This window comes from Schistosoma haematobium, chromosome ZW, assembly GCF_000699445.3.
Source record: "Schistosoma haematobium chromosome ZW, whole genome shotgun sequence".
NCBI lineage: Eukaryota > Metazoa > Platyhelminthes > Trematoda > Strigeidida > Schistosomatidae > Schistosoma > Schistosoma haematobium.
The window spans coordinates 16096593-16120894 of record NC_067195.1 but is presented as its reverse complement, the minus strand read 5'-3'; the positions used below and the strand labels follow the sequence as shown (position 1 = coordinate 16120894).

Sequence of the window (24302 nt, the reverse complement as noted above, 5' to 3'; positions counted from 1 at the left end):
ACGATCCCGCACCTCGCGAGATCGGAACCCAGGACCTATCAGTCTCGCGCCAGTGAAATTTCTAAAATCTCCACAAAACCTCTTGTGATAATAATCATCTGCTCACTAGTGACCGACTTCAAGAGGTACTCCTGGAGTGTTAGTGAGAAGCTGTTACCAGTTGAGTTCAACGAGGTCTGTTGTGAGATATCAACTCACGGAAGACAATGGTGTACGAAGGCGCAACTTCGTGGATTGGTTGAAGTTAGACATTAACACCGTTGGATGCCGACTCAGTGGTCTAATGATTAAGCGGTCGCGCGCGACACTGATAGGTCCTGGGTTCGAATGTCTCGAGAGGCGGGATCATGGATGCGCACTGCTGAGCAGTCCCATACTAGGACGAAATGGCCGTCCAGTTCTTCCAGGTTTTCCATGGTGGTCTAGCTTCAATTGACTCATGATTTCGATCAGTGAAATTGTATTTTTCCTAATTGTGGTCGTGTTAGTCATCTATTTATTTATGTATCTTCTTACACTGACCTGAAATCGGGAACCAGATCGGAATTGGTAATAAATCGAATGGTGTTCCAGTTGACTTGTCTTCTCTCACTCGCGTGCTTGTCAGCCAATCAGGTGATACAATAGTTTTCGTCTCTCTACCCCAATCAATTGGTCTCAAGGTTAAGCAGTCAGCCTATCGCGTCAAGGTCTTGATTTAGATTAGACCAGTTATCCCCTGCACAAAAGTGGGTAGACAGATGAAGGACGTAACAGTAGTGTAGTGAACGATAAATCAGGTGGGGAAAACCAATCTTATTATTCCATGAAAAATTACGCAGTGAATTTGTAAAGTATGAAAAGCATACACTAAATACATTATTCGCACATCTACCTTCACTTTTCCTTTACATACTTCACGATACTTTCAATCTCCTTGTTATTACTATTTCTCTCTTTTTACATTCCTGTTTTCTTCAATCTTTTCAATGTTCTGCCGTGGGCATTCCACTTCTGATTGGTATTATACACTACTCTTATCTGTCAGCATAAGTAGCATACACCACAGTAGTAGTAGGAGTATAATTCGTGTCTCTATTTTGTGCATAAATCTGCTGAGGAGTCCCACAATAGGACGAAACGCCGTCCAGTGCTTCCAGGTTTTCCATGGTGGTCTAACTTCAATCGACTCATGATCTCAACTGTTGAAATTACTACAATCTTCACAAAACCCCTTCTGATACATAAATCTGTCTTTATTTTACTCAAAAAGTTTTGTATGAAGATTTTAAAACTGGTGGTTGATGGTTGTGTGGTTATTTTGGTACTCGTACGCATAGACTAATCACCAATCCCTACATTTTTGCATAAAATACTTAATCATTGATTTATGGCTGATGAATACTAATATGCATTGAATCGCAATTTATATGCAAGAGTTTATATTTATCCCTTATTTATGTTAAGGACTGCAATTAATCAGTCTCAATCAACACATGTGCATCCTAAGCGGATTACTTTGGTATTACCGTTTAGTCAAGATTTTTTATTCAAGTTGGTTGGTGGCTACTAGAATCCGATCTGTCATTGTCGTTAACATCAACGATGGAAAAGCATAAACTCTGATAAATAAAATTCGTAGCGACTGCGCAAGCATATATGTCTGTTGAAGGATTTCCGCAAAACATTAACTTCCGCGTGTTCACCGTTCCTTCCTACTAGATTTGTGTAATGTTTCAAATTAACCAATCTTTGACATTCTTCAGATACTGATTGCAGATTGATATTAGGATTTTGTTCGATTCTCGCTAAAATCCATGTTCTGATAACAGCATCTACTGCAGATTGTAACTCACAGACAAAAATAATGCATTTAAACTGATCTGCGGACATTTCCTGTAAACGGAACCGCTCACATTCCCGGTTCATGATGCTTGCATACGTCATAGTCGTCCTGTGGTTTTTCCACAAGCTGGAGACACTGACATCTAGTGTGAAAAACTGATGATCGTTCACCAAATATACGTGTCAATTACTCGACGGTTTCTCTGAAGGTTATGTCTGTTGGCTTCTTTGGGAGGATAAAGTTACAGAACTTTTCATGTCCAGACACTCCGAGCTTCCATAATAATAATCTCAGTTTTGAACCTTTGCACCACTCTTTACAGTCATTAATAAACAAATCCTCATAGCGCTTAAACCATGCCTCAAAAGTAATCCCACATTATGGATCAAATCTAAATTCATTTATTGAATTTGCAATAGAATCCGGAGTCATAATGGAATTAGATACATTGGCTCTTAGGGATATTGACATACATTTGACCAATAATTCGATAAGAGAAGTTTTCAGATCATTTTATTGTTATAAAATCCACTTTAACTGAATATATAGGCGTAGGCCCGTTTTAATCACCGTCGCCAATGTTATAACGGTTGGTTTTCCACGTTTACGCGTATGGGACGTTAATTTACCTTAAACGATTATCCACACTAGATTCCCTCCCAGTGTCTATTCTACAGGGCTTCAACACAACTCAAATCAAGAACACGTGATTAGCCTGACCACAACATATATATATTTCCGCACCAAAACCCGACACAATCCAACAACAATGAACAATCAATAATAATAATTATAAGGATAGGGAATATATAACTCATCTGTCACCTATCAGACTGCTTGCATGTCTGACTAAGCAGACAATCAATCATTATTATTCTCGCCCGCACATCAGAGACACGACTTAGCTTCTAGGCGATCTGTTAGGATGCGCTGTTTGAGACTGCTAGTGATAGTCAACCTCCCTATGCACAAACTCCAACGGGCTACTGAGTGAAAAGACTAAGCTCAGAGGAGGCGGTTTATTGGGCTAGATCGATTCACACACATAAGTACTCATATATATATCCCGATCAAAATAAATCAAGAACGGTCACTCTTTGTCCTCCTTTTGATTACAAACTTTAAAATTGTCCTCTTCCTTTTTTATCTAGTAAATTCGTTATTTTTTTTCATTCAGTCCATGCCTAATTATTTCTGTTACCACTAATACTGTTACTATTTCTACTACTCTGAGATTCGTCATGATAATGTGGTTTGGCCATTTGAATAGATGCACACATATATACATTGTGCAAGACATTTAACTGACTGACTGAATCATAGTTATGTATACATTTTTCCATTGAATCGTAAATTCTAAACCACACTTATTGTCTTAAAATCACATTTTAGAATTAAATTACCTGACAATAAAATCAAATGATTCGAATTAGAGTTTTTCAAATCAAATGACTAAATAATTGAATAAGTGTATTTTTATTTTAATATGAATTGGTTATTGTATTCAAGATGATTACTACTTATTTCATTTGCAAAGAAAGAAGGAATTTTTCTTTTAACGATGATCCTATGAATTACAATAATTTTTAATTGTCCTATTACACCTGTCCATGATTTTGTCGACTTTATTTATTGTTATCTGTAATTTTTTGGTTCTGTTTTACCGATCTCCATAAGAGCAAGCTAAATCTAATGTGGTATTATGTGAATAAAACATTCATAACCACATATCAATCCTAATCACGCATTGGTTCATATGACTCATTGTACTTAATAATAATCGTGCAATAAGCTTACGTTTAATATGGATAAAATAAATGGTATACATCAAAATGTCGATCATCCATTTACTATACTTGCTAACTTTATTCAAAGTTCCTAGTAGACTTGTTAGCGAGATATACATTGGGTTAAATCCATGTTCCGTACGGGGTTGTGTCGGGACACTCTGATTGGCTATTTCTTAACCAGTCAGTGCTAGCGGATATTTGGAGAAGGCTGTAGAATCTTGTGTAAAAATTATAAATCTATCCTAACGTTTTTATTTTGCTCCCAATTCCCATCCACCCCTGTTATTTGGAGCATAGTTACATCCATGTTCAATCATGTTTTTTTAATACCTTTTTTCCCCCTTTTTTTTGTCTTCGTTTCTGTTTTTTGTGTAAGAAACTTGTTGAAATACCCTGTGCTGAGAATTTCTATGTTGTACCAAAATATAATATTGAGTAAAGCTAATAATAATATTAATAATAATAATGTTCTGATTCGGGGACTTGTCGATTGAAGTAGTGTACAAGATTACTAAGCAATAAGAGTAGCTGGGTCGTAATATGAGAATTCATAATAAAACTCTCCAGACTTTTATGAGTTCACCGAGAGTTTTATCATCAATACCAAATATCCTCATAAAGTTATTAGTTATTTAATGTATTTTTAATATACGTATACCAAATAGAGAGTATTACTAAATGAATTGCAAAGTACTTTGGTTTAAAATTATTTTGAACGTCTTTGTTATCCGGACTGTAAAATAAGACCTTTTTTTCGAAACTCAAATAGATTTAAGTCAGACTTTTATTAACAGTCATAATCAGTTAAAAGTTTCATAGAATATACAGCACTCTAAATCATTTTAAATGTATTTCGGAATACTTTAGTAACCTCAGCTGGTAATTGTTTGAGTGTGAAACTTCAACTGATTAAAAATTATCACTGAAAATTCTGAATAACTTAAGTTCTTACAGGCGGTATTTTTGAAGTTAATCAGCAAATAGTGCTTTGTTAGCTAATGTTATTTGATGTTATGCCTAATGCTGTTACTAGATGTATTGTCTAATCTGTTAAACAGGATCAATCTGTTTATTGTTTTATTAGCTTTTAAATTGTACTATTCTATGGTTTACATCAAGAACTGACCTTTGTTAGGAATGTAAACCACTGTATGCTTACTCATTGGTTTAAAGGATGGGCGCTTGCCTTGTGACCTGGAAGTCTTGGTAACCATCCTTGGTGGGGTCATAGATGAGTAGTGCTGATAAGTCTCATATTAGGACAAAAAGGTTGTTCAGTGCTTCCTGGTTTCCGATAGTTATCTAACCAAGATCAGCCCGTAATATAAACCATGAAATTTAAAAATCTACACAGACCTCATTATATATGTATTAGTATTATTTTCCATTGAGAATTATTAACGCTAAAGATAGTTTCATGTTTTTAATGTCCGGTATACATGATTTTATACTTAATATTTGCACACTAATCGCTATGCCACTAGTTTGTTTCATATAAAAAATTGCATTTGCTACTACACCGATAGTTATTTCCTTAAATTAAGTATACTGTTGTTTGGCCAGCAAATTCAAATTACAATTAAAATACGCACATTGATCATAGAGGGGTAATTAATCTGATGCTTTTTTATTTCTTTTGGTGTTGATCGATAACTTAAGTAACAAGTTAGTGAACACCCCTTTCGTGTTTGGGAAAGAGTATGAGTAAAACAATAAATTATTCCATTAGCGGTCAGGTAGTAGATAGGAACGATTCATTCAAAGTAATTTATCATATTTCTGCTTTTTTAGAAGGGTTCGATCTCGTCTTCTACATAAGAAATTTTGAAGTTATCCCCTCTTTGGACAAAAAGGGGTTAAAAACGATTTTATTTCTTAATTTCCATAACATCTGTTCGTTTACTTTTATTCACCTGTTTTTCGTTTATATTCTTCACAGTTTATTCATATCAACACTTATTGTGTAACTTGAATGATTTTTAACAAATGTTATTTTAATGTTTATTTTTCCAAGTTTCTGATATACTTCCTATTACCAGACACTAGTCCAAGCCTTTATTATTCTTATCACAACTAGTACATCTGTCATCACACTATCAATTTGTACTTTTTCATTATTAAGTTTAGTTGTATAGTTTATGTTGCTGTCACTACTGACTCATAAACTGTCTTGATTGTTGGCGTTCGAAACCGAGGGTCCTGGGTTTGATTTCTGCCTACGTGATCGTGTATGCTCTGCTGAGAAGTTTCATACTAGGGTAAAACGGCCGTTCGATGTTTTCAATGGTGGTATAACGTAGATCAGTCTAGGATTTTAATGAAATTCAATCAACTTCACAACTGTATACTTACAATATTGTAAGCTTACATGTGTTTGTGAATGCTTACTCCTGAAGAGTCCCACACTAAAACAAAACCATTGCCCAATGCTTCCTGTTTTTCAGTGGTTGTCTTGTTATAGTCAGTCCGTGATGTGAACTACAAAACAGAACTTTCGTTGCCACGTCTGTACATATGCTTAAACGTACTAAATTATTCTCATACTTAGTGAGGTTATAATTTTTACTGTCTGAAATCTGTTGCATTGGAATTTGAGGCCAGTGATTAACTCAACTACTTCATTAATTCCATTGTTAACCAATCAATCAAAGCTTTATAACAGTTTATGACTTACAGTACACATTCCTACATAGTGAACTTTATTAGTTTTGAAGTTTATACTAGTGTATATTAACAGGTAAATGTCCATCTTCCTTAATAAATGTCATCTAAATGTTAATTATTATTCTGTCTCTTACACAATAAAAATTTCTTTTTCTAACCATCAGTTGAACATATATATGCCATTCAATTTTATTTCTAAAGACACTTTGTTAGCGTATATTTTTGTGGGTGTACCTCTTTAGAGATTGACAACAACATTTCACGCGTATGATCATATATATGTAGTGAATGAAGTTTGAAAATAGATTTGTGACCCTTTTAGTTTCGTGCTATTTACGCTCAAAGTTTAAGAAAAAAAGAGGTAGACGACTCCGTAGTGTATTGGGCTTGTCAAGACTTGGTAATAGTAGAGATGAAAATTTTATCATCATATGTTTTCATAATTATTCCTCCTTGTGTTATTTTATTATTTGATGTCATAATGTCATCCTAGTGTAAAGATTGACACTGAGATGCTGGTAGATTCAGTCCCAAATAGGATAAAACATTCTTCCTGAATTCCAACTTTAGCAGAAACATATGACAAAATGGTAGTATCAAAGTGGTCCACTTAGGATGCATGTTTTCTAATAAACACTGATCGATTGCAAACCTTAACGCCGACGACCAGAAAACACAGATGTTTACAAATAAATCTAATACCTAGTAGTTTTAGAACCCTGGAAACAATTAATCCGCAAATCAAATTTTTGTTTTGTTCATTCAGATACAAAAATGTGTATACTTTATTTACCTTAGAACCAAAAAAATGGGCCAAAAGGTTGAAGCGAGTAGGGAAAAAGTTATTGGTTCCACTCTCACACACAGATATGCTTGTTGTTAAACTAGTCCGCTTCCAACTGCCGTAGTCTAGTGTTGAGTACTGAACGAGCTTTATCGACCAAGCCGAATGTTAGCTACTATAACTAGTCTCAGAAACTCAAGATCACAATCCACCGTGTTTAGTATTCAAAGGATGGAAGTGTGAGGACGGCCCACGAGTGAACTCAGGGAAGTTCTAAGCTGCTTAAAAATCGCCAGACATTCCGTTCAATCATATTTTGGAAGAACACCCCAGAATCTCGACTTGTAGCTTCCCTGTTGGGCAAATGCTAAAAACCACTGTATGAGGATTGGATGACTGTAATGATGATTTCATTTTCACTGAAGACTACAAATACCTGGTAGTTTTGTACCATATTTGACATTGTTTGGGATAACATCCCTTCTCATTCGTCTTCTGTCTTGTAACTTGCGACTTGGAGAGTTCTAGCGTTCAAGCGCTCAAGTAGTATGCGCTATAGCAAGAACCTAAGCTCTAGATATAACAGGAATTCAATCTGTTCCAAGTCTTGACTAAAGGCTTCCTTATAAAACATCCACTATGATTTTATGTTTTTTTTTCTATTAATCCATGTATCTATCAATTAAATTTAATATAAAATTAATTATGATCATTGCCTAAGTTCATATCATTAATAGCAACGGTTTAAATTATCCAGAAGCTCAATAGATAACGTGTTAGCGTTTGAACCAAGAGGTACTGCGTTTGAATCCCAATAAGAAAACTAGTCCATCTAGCTAATAACTCCTAAACGAGACGAAACGCGAGTCTTTGATTCTCTTACCAATGGCGACCCACCTATTCTATTTAGTTGAATTTCTTTGGGATAATGAACAAAACCTATATTATTCATAGTTATCTATTTTTATACATTATTTACTTCTAATGTAAATTCCAATTTTTAGAACTTGAAGAAAAAAAACACTAAGATACATCCCATTCATTTTTGTTCTGTTTATTTGAATCTCCCCATTAATACTTAGAACTGCAATTCATCAGTCTCTTATAGGCGTCTGTGCGGATTGCCTCGATATTGCCTTAATTCACAGGCATTATTAACAGAGATGGTTAGTGGCTGGCAATGGAATCCAGTTTGACGCGCGTTTCGTTCTACTTTGGACTCGTCAGTTGAATGTACCTGCATTTCAGAGTTGATGTTAACTCGGAGCTTATAATTCATGTGACTTAAGGCAATATCAAGGCAATCTGCACACCATGCACATATACCAACAAGAGACTGACCAATTGCAGTCCTAATTATCAATGGGAAGATTCAAACAATCTATACAAAAATGAATGAAACGACCCGATTGCAGAAGCTAGTGACTATCTGGACTGAGTAGCTAAGTCAATAACGCGATGGCATTTGAAGCAGATGGCACTAATTTCGAGGGTTGGAGTGAACATCAACACTGTTATGCAGGTACATCGAGCTGACGAGTCCGAGATGGGACGGAGCGAGAATCCTGGATTCCACTGCTAGACACAATCCATCTCTGCTAGATGTGTTTGAGGCTATTATTTATGACTTTTTCTTTTCATCGTAAGTTTTTTTAGCCAATTGTGGTATTACGATGCTCTTAATCATATAATGTACATTGCATTTCACTTTGATAAAGAGAAACATGTAAGGACCATCAATGCATTGTCATCGTTTACATAATGACCAGTTTTATAATTATCAAAATCCTTGAATTAATATACCTTTTTATCTAGTTGAAACACATTGGAAATCGATGACTCAAAGATTTATACAGGCTGTCGATGAATGATTTTTCTGATGGAATTACAAAATACTAATTTAATATTTAAAAACTTACACAGTTGAATTATGTTGCTCAAAATAAAATTGTCTCTTGGTTCTATAACTAAATCATCACAGTTATAGCTGTGTTCGTTAGTGTCTGTTTTCCATGATTTCAGAAAATCTAATATTTTCAGATCCCTGCTTGAAATGAGCAGTTTTTTAATCTCTTAATATTCCTAATCATTTTGTTGACATACCTGTTTCATTGTAAGTCACGACTCAATTACCTTAGCAGAAAGTTCATTGATTATAACATTGAATTATATCCGCTCGTATTCCACAAAGGGCATTGATGCCTATATAAATGGTAACTGCGAACTAGCAAATTTAAGGTTTCCTTTCATTTGCTACTAGCGTTTAACATCAAGTAAATTATAACCAATCAGTCGTGTGCAACATTGAACCTGGATATTAAATCTATCAAACTAATAGCCTTAATTTGAACTATCGATAGGGTTTGATTAGAACTGAGGAATGAACTACATAATATTAACAACTAGTCATTTTATTAACTTATCAATCAGTTTTACTAAAGTATTTGAGTTAATTACGGTTTATTTGTATATTGTGGTTATGGCTAACAGTGGAATCCAAACTCGAGTTTCGTACAATATGAAGCTCGTCAGCTGGGAAATACCTCCACCATAGTGTATTGACGTTCATACTGATATTCAAATCTAATTCCTATTGCTTAAAGCTACAATCCGTTATCCACTGAGCCATTGATTCAAGTTATCCATTACCTTGTCCAAACGTTTACCAGTGGAGTTTTTTTGTTTATGATTGATGCTGAACGAAAAATTGCGACTGAATATCAGCCCTAAGAGTTGCTGTTCTATGTTGCTTATTTTATCCACAACATTTCTAATTTTCAATAAGGATATTTTATCAATAACTTTCGGTCATATTTCTTTTCATTTAATGAATGAATGTTGTATATCGAAGGGTGACTTGCATCAAAGATTTCATTTCAAACATCTTAAATTATATATAACTATCTGTTATGATCATGTTCGTGTATTATGGTGCAACCCTTGCATTCTGCATTACAAAACATTGACAATACAGTGAAAGTGAAGTCTCGAAATGAAATTTCTGGTGGAAATTGGGGTATAACGTGAACTATTTATGTCATCAAATAAATACAAGCGTCCGATAGGGCTAGATATAACAAACTTGTTGGATATTGAAAAGGTTACGAACAACCTCAGCCTGGACAGATTTAACTGACAAGAATTGTTAATCGTTTATTATGATTATGTAATTCCAACAACAAAACTCAGTATTTAACAATAATACATGAAATTTATCGTTTTTTGGAAACTGATTTCTTTTGGTTTTTTATTTTAGGCTTTACTTAATAAATTTCTCGACTTTGATACATTTGATTTGCAAGAATATGAACATTTTGAGGTAAGTCGAATATTTGTTTTTGTGTTTTATCATCTCTACAAATCTTTCATTTTTTAAAATAATTTTACAGAAAGTAGAAAATGGTGATCTCTCTTGGATAATACCGAATAAATTCCTTGCGTTTTGTGGACCACATTCACAAACGAAGATAGAAAATGGTATGTTGATTTTAGACTTTAAAACTCTAGGGTTTAAGTAAATAGTTGAATTTTTATAAGGTACATAATAGACTTATCTTAGAAAACCACTGAAAACTAGGAAGCACTAGAAAGTTATTTCGTATGGAACTCCTTAGCGGTCACTATTCACTAGATACCGATGGTCTTAAGTTTGACCCTCAATGGTTACCCACTTCCAAAGGGTTCAGTACTAGGATGAGATAGCTATCTAGTATCTTCTAGCCTTCACTGATTTGTCTGAGATCAATCTTTAATAAGAACTGTATAAAGATTTGTTTTTCTTATTACATTGTAAGTGATTGAATATTATTATGAAACACTTAATTGAAATAAGAATTTGTAGTCTGTGGGCCAAGAAAAATTTTCTTCCATGTAGCTACCATATTTATTTAGAAATAAATCATTATCTTCTGCCAGCATGTTATTAATTTATAGGCTACATTGATTATGTGCAGACCAGTACTATTATTAATACCATTTAAAAAAGAATATTAGTCCGATCTGTTTATGTTGAAGCTCCAATTTCGAAATTATGAATCCAGATAGGCATCATTATGAGATTTCATGGAGGGTAACATGATGAAGGTAGTCCTTTTTACTGTTTCCAAGCTTATAGATTTATTCGGAGTAAATGTTTTGATAAACGTATATGTCAGATAAAATCACCAGTACTATTACAGTGCAAAGTTTTAAAAGTTTACGTATGATGACAACATGTATGTAACTAATTGATTTTTTCAAAAGTATCAAGTGTAAACTTGCATGTTTTATTTAAAATTTATGCAGTATTTTCTTCTTAGACCACTTTACTACCACCGGTGGTTAGTTAACTAGAAATCGATTATATTGTGGCATTGTAATGAATGCTATTTATGCTGACAGATATAAGTAGTATGTAGCAGCAATCTGAAGTGGACAGCAAAAGATTGAATTGAAGAGAATAGGAAGCGAAACAGAGAAAAAGTAATAAAAACAGAGTCGAAAGAATCATAAAGTATGTAAAGGACAACTGAAGGAAAATGTGCAAATAATGTATTTAGTGTATGTTTTTCATATTTTACGAAGGCACTGTAATTTGGCATTAGACAATAAATTGGTTTTCCCCACCTAAGTTTTCGTTCACATCAGTATTACTATGCTTATGGTTTTAAATTAAGAGAATACCAAAAAAAAAGTATTTTACTTGTTATTGTGTGTGGGATTTATTAAGCGGTTGTGTCAGAATTATTAAAACGTTGTTCACCTATTAAAATTAGAGTCTGCTGTTGCCTAAATGAAAACATAATTCAACAAGGTTTGTGAAATATATTAATTTATTTGTTGTCAAGATTTTATTTAAATCTTAATCATGTTATTATCCGCTCGAAATACACACTTTCATTTAAACCTACTATTGAAAGCGTTCTCTGAAATTCCTTTGCTTCATTGCGTAAATGTGCTTTTAAGCTTAAATTGATTATGTTTATTGACGTTTTATTTTCTGTTGATTTACACTACATTTGACGGAATGAACTCACTTATGTTGTTTTACCAATAGTTTCAACCCACTTAAGTTAACAGAAATTGTATAGCAGCTTCTATCACATAGTCTTACGTTAAAGCTAGTTCATCTGATGCTTCATAAGTTTTTCCTTTCCCAACCTGGCTATTGGACGTTGTTAGTACACTTGGAGAACAAATAAAATCTTACAATGCGGAAGGTGATAAAACTGTAACATGGATAAAAGGTTACCAAGATGCCCCAAGTACCAGTTCCAAGCGGTCGATTGATTAATCAGTGTTGGATCACCGTTGACCTCGACCAGTTATGAAAAGTAACTCAACGTTCAGTGATTAGTTTTCCTAGGCTGAAATACTTTCAGTATTACTGACTAGTTTGCGTAGACTTCAGTAATATTTCAATGTTCTTACAATCTCTTCATTAATTAACATTTGCTTATTTGAATGATTGAGATTAATCTATTCGTTTGTTTGATTTTATTTCACTTATATAGGTTATCCTCTACATTCACCAGAAGCTTACTTTCCATATTTCCGTAAAAGAAATGTAACCACTATAATTAGGTTGAATAAAAAAGTTTACGATGCTAAACGTTTCACCAATGCTGGCTTCGCTCATTATGATTTATTTTTTACTGATGGGAGTTGTCCATCTGATCATATAATGAATCGATTTTTAGAAATATGCGAAAATGTTACGGGAGCAATTGCTGTACATTGTAAAGGTTAGTTTTTGTCTTATCGAAATCTGTTTGTTTTTTAAGGCTTGACTATGAAAAACATTGTAACATTTGGTCTGTACTGAATTATTTATTCTTCATCATTATATATATATATATATATATATATATATATATATATATATATATATATATACCACCTTAGTCATTATTTGGCCTATACTGCAAGAACTGATCGTAATCAGATGTACAGTATTTGAATGTTTAATCCTTAAATTATTTAAGTAAATTAGGCTAATTATTAGACCAGTTTGCTAAGATTTTTTGCTTCTATATTATTTATACTTCTACATACATTATATTGGATGCTGTTACTCAACAAATTACTGCATTTATGTAAATTAATATTGTACCTAATGTAGTGCCTTTAATATAGTTTCGTTCATTCTGGGATGCAGGTACATCCAGCTGATGAGTCTGAAATAGGATGAAACGCATGTTTTGGATTTCACTGCTAGCCACCATTCATCTCTGCTCACTAAATTCTTTGATTTGATTTTTGTACATATTGTTTTATTTGAAAATAATTTATATTATCATACAAGTTTAGTTTGCCGAGAAGATGAGGTAACAATTAATTACAGGTGAATTTATTCCACGCTTTTTAATGTCAGTTGGTCAATCGATTTTTCTATCAAGCTGATTGTTATTTTATGGAATGTATCTTGTTAAATAGTGATTTGGTATTTTACTTTTTTTGTTGACATGGTCATATACAAATACTTGATAGAGATAATGAATTTATTTCAATCATGTAAAATGTTTATAAATAGTAAATTATTAAAACTCTGTTGCCCAGATTCAATCACTAAATATAATTCCATCCAAGAAATCAAGAAAAATATCTTGTATTTATTAGACATGATTTCATTCAGTTAACTTTGGTAATTATTGAATGTGAACTTCCTGAACTTCGATTTTCGATTTAACTTTATTGTTTTATCAGAATGGGGACTTGTGTAGATTGTAGTAATTTTAATGGTTGAAATCATGAATCAATCTAAGCTACACCATCATTGAAACTTGGAAGAACTGGACGGCCGTTTTCTCTTAGTATGCGACGCCTCGACAGTGCCCGTCCACTATGCCGCACGCTGGACTCGAACCCAGAACCGTCGGTCTTGTGCGCGAACGCCTAACATCTAGACCACTGAGCTGGCATCACAAAAGCGTTACTGTTTGCTTTTGAGATAATATTTGATCAGTGTGATAATCAAAATCCACTGAATTTTTATCGTTTTATAACTGATTGCTCTCGAATGTTATTTGAAATCTTCTTGTGGTCATTGTTAAATAAATTTTCAAGTAAACGGGGTTATATGAACAGTTTGTTGTATCATTGTTCAAAGTGTCGTCAAACTATTCACTGTTACTGTAAATATATCGGACTCATGTTTAATTATAATAAAATCGTAATTATTCACTTATGAGATGGTGGAGAAGATTTGTAGCTCAGGTGGATTATTTTGACGGAGTTTTGTTCTCTGGGCTGGATGGTTTGATCGTGGAGCTTCCATTGTTTCTCTGAACATCACCAGCACAAGCACAGACCTCTACCTGAAGTTTGTGCTGATGATGTTCAGAAAAACAATGGAAGCTACACGACCAAATCATCCAACTCAAAGAACAAAACTCCATTCAAATTATTCACTTATACCTACAGATATATCAATAACACAGATTGAAGAAACATTATTCATTATATACAATGATGTTTAGTACATTAAATTGTATTTAAAGATCTTATTGTCCACATAATAAGGTACATTGGAAGTAATTTCCAAATTGATATTGGAAAGTTTTTCCCACTTAAAATCCTTTTTTTTCAACGATCATTCAAATAACTGATAACTTCTTATTTCATGGACAACCTCAACCTAGACAGTATTAACTGACAAAAACGTCAATAGACAATAAATCTGTGTTGCTATTTAACTTTTCAGTTCCTAATAGGTTATTTGATTTGTTTCACTTTGTTTGGTTAATCAATAAGTCAATTAACCTAAAGTCTGGCATAGATGTGAATTTCAACATTTCGATTCTTTTATCTTTTATTTTAAATATTAAAAAAAATTCAGCTGGTTTAGGTCGTACTGGTACACTGATTGGATGTTATTTAATGAAACATTATAAACTTACTTCACGTGAAGTGATAGGTTGGATTCGTATCTGTCGTCCTGGTTCGATTATTGGACCACAACAACATTGGTTAGATTTAAAACAACCAATTTGTTGGCAATTTGGTGAAATTTACAGAGAAAATCAGCGTCAATTAACAACAACACATTTAGCGGAATCATCCATGAGTAGTGATGAAGATTTCAACGTAGCAGAAACAGTAAAATTACAAAATACTGTAAAGAAAAATGATTTATTAACGTATAGATCTTCAGAAAATGGATTATTAGTTAAGAATGGTAGAATCTGTAAATCTGTTACTCCAGTACCATTGGTTAGGTAAGCATTTTTTTAATACACGATAATTTATTTATTTAATTCATGTTTTAAATTATCCCGTTGTTGTTATTTTGACTTAAATTTGGTTAATTTTGACATATGTTCATTCTGTTGTGATTGCCTGTATATAAACACTGTGAGGTAGGTTTACGCAAAATAAATAGAATATGTCTAGCAGTATAATTTAGGACGCACGTTTCGTCCTACTTGGGACTCATCGTCTGGATGTATTTCCATCTTAAAGTTAACGTTTACTCTGGTGGAAATGAGTGGCTAAACGGATAACGGGCTGACGTTTATAGAGAAGGATTCTGAATTGAGTCCTGGATTTACCATAAACTTTAGGATGTGGGCAAATCCAGCTGATGAGTCTCAAAAAGGGCAAAGCACACACTGTGAATTCCACTGCTAGCGATATCCTGTCTATTTTATATAAGTTCACTTAGTATTGAAACAGAAAATATTGATTTTGATGGTGTTAGGTTATCTGATGCTCGCAGTTTGATTGAGAAGCTTTCATTATCGTTCTGGAAAACGCATGAATGAGGGGCTGATAATGTCCAGAAAAACAATGATATTTCAACAACTACGATATCTAGCTCAGAGAACGCAACACCATCTAAAGTAACCATTTAAGTTGCAAATCACATCAAAGGACGAAATTAATGTATGTATCGGATAATACTTCATTGATCCGAATTGAATTAATTCACTGCAATCTATGTTTAGGAAAATGATGTGGGCTAATTAGTCGTACGGTATTGCCATGAATCTACGAACCTAGGTTTGGTGCTGCTTAACAATGCTTAGCAAAGCAGATCTGTAATCATGAGGAAACTGATGCTTTAGATTTGGTTTCAAAACACATGTTTTTCACTGTCGTAGACGCTTACCACAGTTCTGTTTGTGTAGAGACTAACGTCTCGTTGAGCTGATTCCTGAATCCTAACAAATGTCATGTTTTTTCAATACTTAGCATTGATGAAATTCCATAATAATACAAATTACATTATATAGTTACATAAAGATTCAGATTCATCAGCAATAGATCTAAATAGGTAACATAATTATATATTTAATTAACATATTAGAACTTTTTATCATTCAATCTTCTTACCTTAAATTAGTATTTAGCTTCTGGTGTTTCTTAAATGATGTTCTATCATGGATGCCACCTAATGCACATTGGTATATTCTTCTGATTATCGTCTGTATACGGATACTACCAAACGAATATTTAGAATATTTGTTTACGACTTACTCAAAAACAACAACACTTTTCAATTTTCCTCCTGCTATCAGTACGGGGTTGTGGAGTGAGGTTAAAAAGGCTAAAAGTAATCTAAAGTGAGGGATAGTAGCAGGGCATCATGGACTAACTCCTGCGTTTTTAAGGGTGGTAGTCCAATTTCAGCAGTTAGATTAACTGAAATCTTAGCCAGAATGTGGGAACTGGACGTAATCCCGTCTGACTGATCTCTATCTCTGATCGTCCCGGTCTATGAGAAGGGATAAAAGCCCTTTTGTGACAACCACAGAGGAATCAGTTTAACTAAAATAGCGTCTGAAATATTAGCTTTAATGATACTTTGACGTCGAACTAGAGCACGTGAAGAGCAAACCCAAGAAAACCTGGCTGATTTCAGACCGAACGTAGACGTATAGACCAATTATTCACCCTTCGGCAGGTTATGGGACATAGATACACTTTTTAACGTCCGACTATAATTGTGTTCCTTGACACTAAAACAGCCTTTGACTCTGTTGACTGTGAGGTTCTGTGACAGTATCTGTCATTGAAGGATGTATCAAAGAAGTAAATTAACGTTGTACAGGTCCTCTACTCAGTCAGTCAGTCAGCTACAACGTAGGACCAGGCACATAAGTGCATCGGTTCAGGTTGCCATACCGCATCAGCACAACAAGATGAACACCGGATTCATAGCAGTGGTTGGGTCAAAGGTGGTAATATATAAGAGAAAGACTGCATATAGAGATATAGTACAAGAAGAAAGAATTAGTTCGTAGAACGAAAGATATAAAGTGATTTTAATCTTTAGTTTAAGGGAAGACAGAGAGTGTATACACCGACGCCATTGTGATCGATTCTGAGCCATGTCACCAAGAGTCTCCAACCATTGGTTACGATAGTCACGCGGACTCCAACCAAATAGTCTGCATCTACCAACATGGCTCAGACTAGAAGTTAGTGTCTTCAAGCACTGATGCCACGTTTTGGTTTGGCCGCCCCTAACTTCCTTCCAACCATCTCCAATACCGGATAGCATTGCACTTCGTGGTAATCGGTGTTCAGGCATACGTAACACGTGGCCCAACCATCTCAGTCGATGAAGATTCATAACCTCATAAACTGATTTACCATCCTTCCCTAATACCCTGCGTCTAACCTCACTATTACTTACCCGGTGATCCCAGCAGACGCCAGCAATATTTCTAAGGCATCTGTGGTCAAATACTAATAGCTTACGAGTATCTTCTACTCTTAATGGCCATGTTTCGCTGCCGCAAAGTAAAACAGAATGGACTGCCGCACAGTATACTCGTCCTTTTATTGATAGACGGATATCTCGCCTTCGCCATAGGTGACGCAATTTGGCAAAAGCCAATCGAGCTTTTCGAATCCGTGCTGAGATTTCGTCGGACACCAACCCATTAGGGCTGATCAGACTTCCAAGATAAGCAAAGTTGTCAACGCGTTCGACTACTTCACTCCCTATCCTTAGTTCAGGTGTTAACGCAGGCCAGTCCTGAAGCAACAACTTGCATTTAGAGGGAGAGAAGCGCATTCCAAACATTCTGGCATTGTTGCTTAGTGCTACCAGAAGACTCTGCATTTTGTCAGCGTCTTCACCAAACAGGACTATATCATCTGCATATTCTAAGTCGATAAGTGGACCTCCTGGAAGGAGATCAATACCCGAGAACTCAGTCGACGAGAAAGTTATTTCCATCAGTAGATCTATGATGAAGTTAAACAAACATGGGGAAAGTGGACAGCCTTGACGGACACCACTTGAGGTTGCAAAAGTAGATGACAGTTCCCCATAAGCTCTGACTAGTCGAGTCAGAGCTTATGGTGAACTGTCTTAGGAATTGATTACTTCAGGGCTATCTGCTTTCCTCATCTTGATTTAACTTTGTCATATAAACGTTTTAGAGATAATGCTTTTATCATCTGACTTTTTAGGTATTGATTTTTACCAGGAGATTCAGTTGTTGACTTAGAATATGCAGATGATATAGTTCTGTTTTGTGAAGGCGCTGACAAAATTTAGTTTTTTGACCACCTTAAACAAGAATTCAAGTATGTTTGAGGTGCATTTCTTCCTCATTCCAAATGTAAACTTTTACTTCAGGGATGGCTTTCATCATCACCCGAATTAATGATAGGAAGTGAAGTAGTTGAAGACACCGACCGATTCACTTATCTTGGAGGTTTCATCAGTCTTGTTGGTCTGGTATCTAATGTAATCTCGTCACGGATTCAAAACGGTCGGATGGCATTTACCAACTTGCATCACTTGTGGCATAGGCAAGATATTTGTCTTCTCACCAAAGGGCGAGGTTGCTGTGCAGCAGTTCGTTCCGTTCTACTTTATGAATGTGAAGTATAGCCATTAGGGATAGAGAATATTCACAAATTACTAGTATTCAATCACATTTGTTTGGGTGTCTTGGAGGCACAGAGTACTACGTAGTGATGAGAAATCGTTTGATGGGGTAGTGAATTTCCATCAACTGAGGTGGTTGGGACATGTGTTACCTGTACCCCGTCACTGCCTACCTCGACGGGTGTTGTCTGGTTTAGGAGTGGGCTGGAAGAATCCGAGGGGCGGTTGAACCAAAACGTCGCATCACTCCATGAGGTCACTGCCAATTCGATTGAGCCATTTTAACAGGTGTAGAATAATTGATTGAGGCCTACATGATTATCGTAACCAGTGGTTAGAGACTTTGAAATACAAGTGCATTCGTTCTTTGTCTTCCCCCAGATTCTACTCTTCGGAATGCCTCATAATCTTTTTTCAATTCACCAATTTAGATTTTCTTCTCGAATCGTATCTTCGATGAGTAATCTTCTTTATTATCACTGATACTGTTACTACCTACGTTATTCCGGGATTTGGCCTGATAATTTCATCGTGTTGTGCTGATAGGATATATGAACTTGAACCAATGTACACACTTACAAGGTTCTACGTTGCGACTGATTGACTTATGTGACTAAAACTAAGTAACTGGAATTGAGGTATGAATAACGCAGACTGTATTGATACAATTTGCAGACTGGAAGTGAAAGTTAGAACACAATATAATAGAATATCAGAGATACAACTGAATTACTAAAGATTCAAACTGACAAATAATAAGTGATCTGGAACATATCATATGAATAAGTACTGCATTTATTTGAGTCAATTACAAACTGACTGACACAGAAGGGTGAAGGTAAGAGAATGAAATACAGTTAATAACCGTCCACAGTCAGTAAGATTGGTCACTTATGCATCAACTTGAGCCGATATTCATTTTTATCAGGTTCTAACATTGTTTATGACTGGATGGTTGACGATTTATTTCAAATACTTTTATCTAGATGTTATTTCAACAACCTGACAAGTATTTAATATTTTTCAATAGTTGAGATCATGAGTCAAATAAAGCTGAACCACTGTGAAAACCTGGAAGCACTGGATGGCCGTTTCATTCTATTGTGGGACTCCTCAAGAGTGCGCACCCACGATCCCGCTCGCGGGATTCGAAACCAGGATCTTCAGTCTCGCGCGCAAACACTTAACCTACTGGACTGCTGAGCCGGCATCCAACGGTGTTAGTGTCTAACATAAACCAAATCCACGAAGTTACTGAGGTAGATACTTATCTCTACCCGACACGGATTAGCTCCACTGGTCGCGGCTTCTCACTAGAACTCCGAGAATTTCCTCACGAAACTAGTCACTAGTGAGCACACATGTTAATCATCAGTATAGGGGTTGTGGAGATCATAAAGTTTTTGATTGAGATCACGAATTGATTGATGTTAGACCACTGTTGGAAACTTGGAAGCACTAGACGGCCGGCTCAGTGGTCCAGTAGGTTGTGTTCGCGCGCGAGACTGAAGACCCTGGTTTCGAATCCCGCGGGCGGTATCGTGGATGTGCACTGCTGAGGAATCCAGAAATAGGATGAAACGACTGTTCAGTGCTTCCAGGTTTCCAACGGTGGTCTAACATCATTCGGTTCATGATCTCAATCAAAAGATTTCAATATCGTTCCGAGATAATGAATTTTTATTAACTGAGTTAGTTAGGATGTGTGTCAGATATGCCCGAACATCGACTGCCTCTACAGAATATATTGGTTGGTGCGGAAGTAGGTTAAAAAATGTTATGGACGGGCAAACTGTGGCGTCCATTCATGAATTTATTCACTGTTTGTCTGAGTCGTATCGATGCAGAGTACTTGATCTGAGTGCACATGATAACCGCTCCCAGTAGTCGTTGGAAATGTCGAATGATATGTCTTAGAATCAATCACAGCGATGTAGATTCATTACCTCTTCATCTTACTCTGAATGTTGAGATCCATTATTCCCTTATACATACTTTTTCGTCCCATCTTCTTGAAAAATATTCTCAATATTTAGTCTTTCTCATTATCATCCGTATTACCATTGATTTGATTCCTTTGTTATTCATCTTGCTGCGCTAATATAGTTTGGAAACTTAAGGAATAATTTTGCGAAGGTGTTCTTTGATTATGACTAATATTCATGCCCAGTCAACCAAGCCTTTCCTTTCCTACATCACAATAATCTTGAAGTAAGATATTGTTATAATCCTATATCTACAGCTCAAACCGTTTTAATCTAATCTTGAATTTCTATGTGAAAGCAGATGAATGTTATTTTTCTGCATCATTTTTTTATTAATTCTTCAATTAACATCAGTGTATAATGGAATGTTACATTTAAGTCTAATTGTATGTATTTTCCTATACAAATGTATGAATTACTATATTTTTGTAAGTTTGATTTTCGTATACATACTTTTCATGTTTAACATTTTTTCAAATTTTTCTTCTAATTCTTTTGTTAAGTTATATCATGATGGTTCAGTTAGAAAAACGTATTAAACAATTAATTCATTCTATAATAAACGTCACCCCCTCCATTACTCCGTTTCATGGTTCTCATTAACTGAAGTTTATCAACTATTTAAACCAACTTATTGGAAATTAATAAATACTTTTTGTTAGATTTGCTAAATTTTTTGTTAGTTATATTTGCTAAAACGAAAATTATATTGTCATGAATTCAAACTTTCATAACTCGTTAGTTGGTCACTGAGTAGTGGTCAATCTAATGTTAATCTAATCCTTTGTACTGATTGAGTTCTATCGTTTGAATTGCATTGTGACCACTAGACTAAGTGACTTGAAATCTTACGCACTATATTTTCATTTTATTTTGAATGAGTCGACAGTAATGACGTTTCTCAGCAAGAGGTACTTCGAATCATGAGGGATTTGGTGTTCCCTGTGGGATTCAAACACGGGTCACCTAGCTTCACAGTATGAGATGTTACCACTGAGTTATTCTGATTCGGATTTGTCTCTTATAGTATTTCAATTCCACATGAATAATTTGCTTGTGAGTAACAACTAATAAGAAACCTAGATCCAGGGTTACCTACTAAGTACCTCAAACTACTTGACATCAATTATATAACTCATTACCAACACATCTACAGTATACTGATCAAAGAACATAACATTAATGCTTAAAATGATAGATGCTGATTATATATAATAAAAATTAACCATGAAATTACTGATTATTATTTTTAATTAATTCGAGATACTTTAATTCGTTTATCAAATATGATTGTTCAACACAAAACTAGATTCTTTTTCTATAAAATGTTTGTTTTTTCTTTGTCCCATTTTTCTCCTTCCCCCATCATATAGGTCAAATTATAATTCAAATGATCTTGGCATTAAAAATGTTTGCACTATTCCACCTATTTTATCTCCCGAAATTTTGTTTTCAAACAGTCTTGTTCAAAACCAACATAAAAGATGTTTGAGTAATAACAATAATAATAATATGAATATGAATAAAAACGTCAAATCGAATATCGGCAATGCAAGAAAAACAACAACAATAACAACCACTACTACTAATAACATTAGTAATAATAGTATCTGTTCTCTTGGAATTAGTACTGATAATACTGGCAGTAGTAATGATAGTAATAATGATAATAGTGGTATTAGTGATAGTAAGAGTAACAGTCTTAGTATTAGTAGTAATAGTAGTAGTAGTGCATCTATCACCGAGACTCTCACTAATTCTCCACGATGTTACAATATAACTGTTAAAAATATTAATTTATCACAATTATCTAATGACCAATCAAAAAATGCATCAAAATTAAAAAGCAATAAATCTTTATCAAAAACCAATTCAGATATTTCATCGAAATGTTTTGATCGCGAAGTGATTATTAATCCAAACTTAATTAATGTACAAAAATCAAAGAAATTATGTAAGTTTTATTAACTTTCTTTTCGATTGTTCTGTACAATTCCAATTGTATTTCAACATGTAAACAAACACTGTTGTTTTATTTTTATATCTATTTCGAATTTTATCATTATGAAAGATATTGTTTTGTATAGTGTTCGATTTTGATAAGGATACATAAGCTGCTTAAGTTCGAGCTAAACCGGCTATATGAATAAGTAGAATAAGAGTGGAAAAGAAGCCCTAGTTGAACAGTCGAATTGGAATGTATGTAAACTCATTCATGCATACATATAAGTTTCTGTAATTTAGAAAATTAAGCCATTGATTCCTTAGAAATTCAAACCATTTACTGCTTAATATGGTACAATTATCATTCAGTTGATTTCTCATTCGGCCAATGAAGCACATTTGCGTCAAAGAAAATATGTTTAACTTCATGTGGAATGATATGGGCATATATTTATGGCAAACAAAATTATATAATTAATTAATTCACCAGACATTTGTATGAATCACATTTCAAGTCTGAGGGCTACTGATGCCACCGAGCCGCCTATAAAGAAATGGTTGGAGCATGGTTCGAACTCGGCACTTAATGGCTGAAAGTCGCACGTTTTGACCACAAAGCCATCTCTTAATTGGATGTGGACAATAATGATGGTCAAGTTGTGAATTACATCAAGGGAGATGTGGACCTATTAATCGAGATCTCCAAGATATGTGATCATAATCTATAGTTGAAGATCCGCTGTCAATTATCGCAAAATCTGTCGTTGAGGAGTATATGTATCTTTTATCCTACACTTTTATTTATATCTTTCTAATTTAATTTCCCTTGCTGATTTCAATATTTTCTGTGGCGTTTCGGTATGTTGTGTTGATGAGTATAATACCTCGATCTTAGGTTGTTCAGGAGCGAATGATTAGATCTTAATGTCGTCTTTGAGTTGAAGATTAAAAGCAAGAGTCAATATGAAAATCTACGTCGGTCATATCCATATATTGTACTTGTTCATTATCAGAATCGTAAATATTTGTAGCGTGATTTCACTTTGATCAACCGGCCAAATAAATGATTGAAGTATTGCACAATACAAGGAAACAACAAAGTAAGGGGAAATTGCTTAGCAGGGTTAGCCTATTCTGTATTTGATCGTTGGTGGTAGTCTTAGGAAAATCTGAATTTTTGTTTTTTTCTAGTTGACATTCGTCAGCAGAGTGTATCTGAAATCCTTAGGAAGCTGATAATCTCTGGAGTATCTAAATTTGCGTCACCCATCTTCGTAGACAGAGATAGTACCACTGAGCTGTTAATGTCATGATTGACCTCCTATGGGACTAAAAGATTTACAAGGTTGGGACGACATTTCAACCTGATTGACAGGATTCGATGATTACCAAGGGACTAGATAAATACTAATAAGCTCACTACTCAGTGATCAACCAGTTGTAAATGTTCAATTCACGTAGAATGTCAGTTGCGGTTCAAACT

At 34.6% G+C, this 24302-nt stretch overlaps 1 protein-coding gene across 3 annotated transcripts in view; it reads left to right on the top strand.

Moving 5' to 3' along the window:
• The window catches only part of CDC14A_1 (Dual specificity protein phosphatase cdc14a), a 65926-nt gene that overhangs the window by 22039 nt on the left and 19585 nt on the right, over positions 1–24302 (top strand). For 2 of the 3 annotated variants that reach the window (XM_051210532.1, XM_051210533.1), the window contains exons 7-11: positions 10320–10382; positions 10453–10540; positions 12556–12786; positions 14880–15258; positions 22249–22829. In XM_051210532.1, coding sequence (XP_051070532.1) covers positions 10320–10382; positions 10453–10540; positions 12556–12786; positions 14880–15258; positions 22249–22829 — 1342 coding nt within the window. Of the gene's footprint in view, positions 1–507; positions 8706–10319; positions 10383–10452; positions 10541–12555; positions 12787–14879; positions 15259–22248; positions 22830–24302 lie in introns of those variants that run through there. The other variant, XM_051210531.1, reaches the window with a different exon arrangement.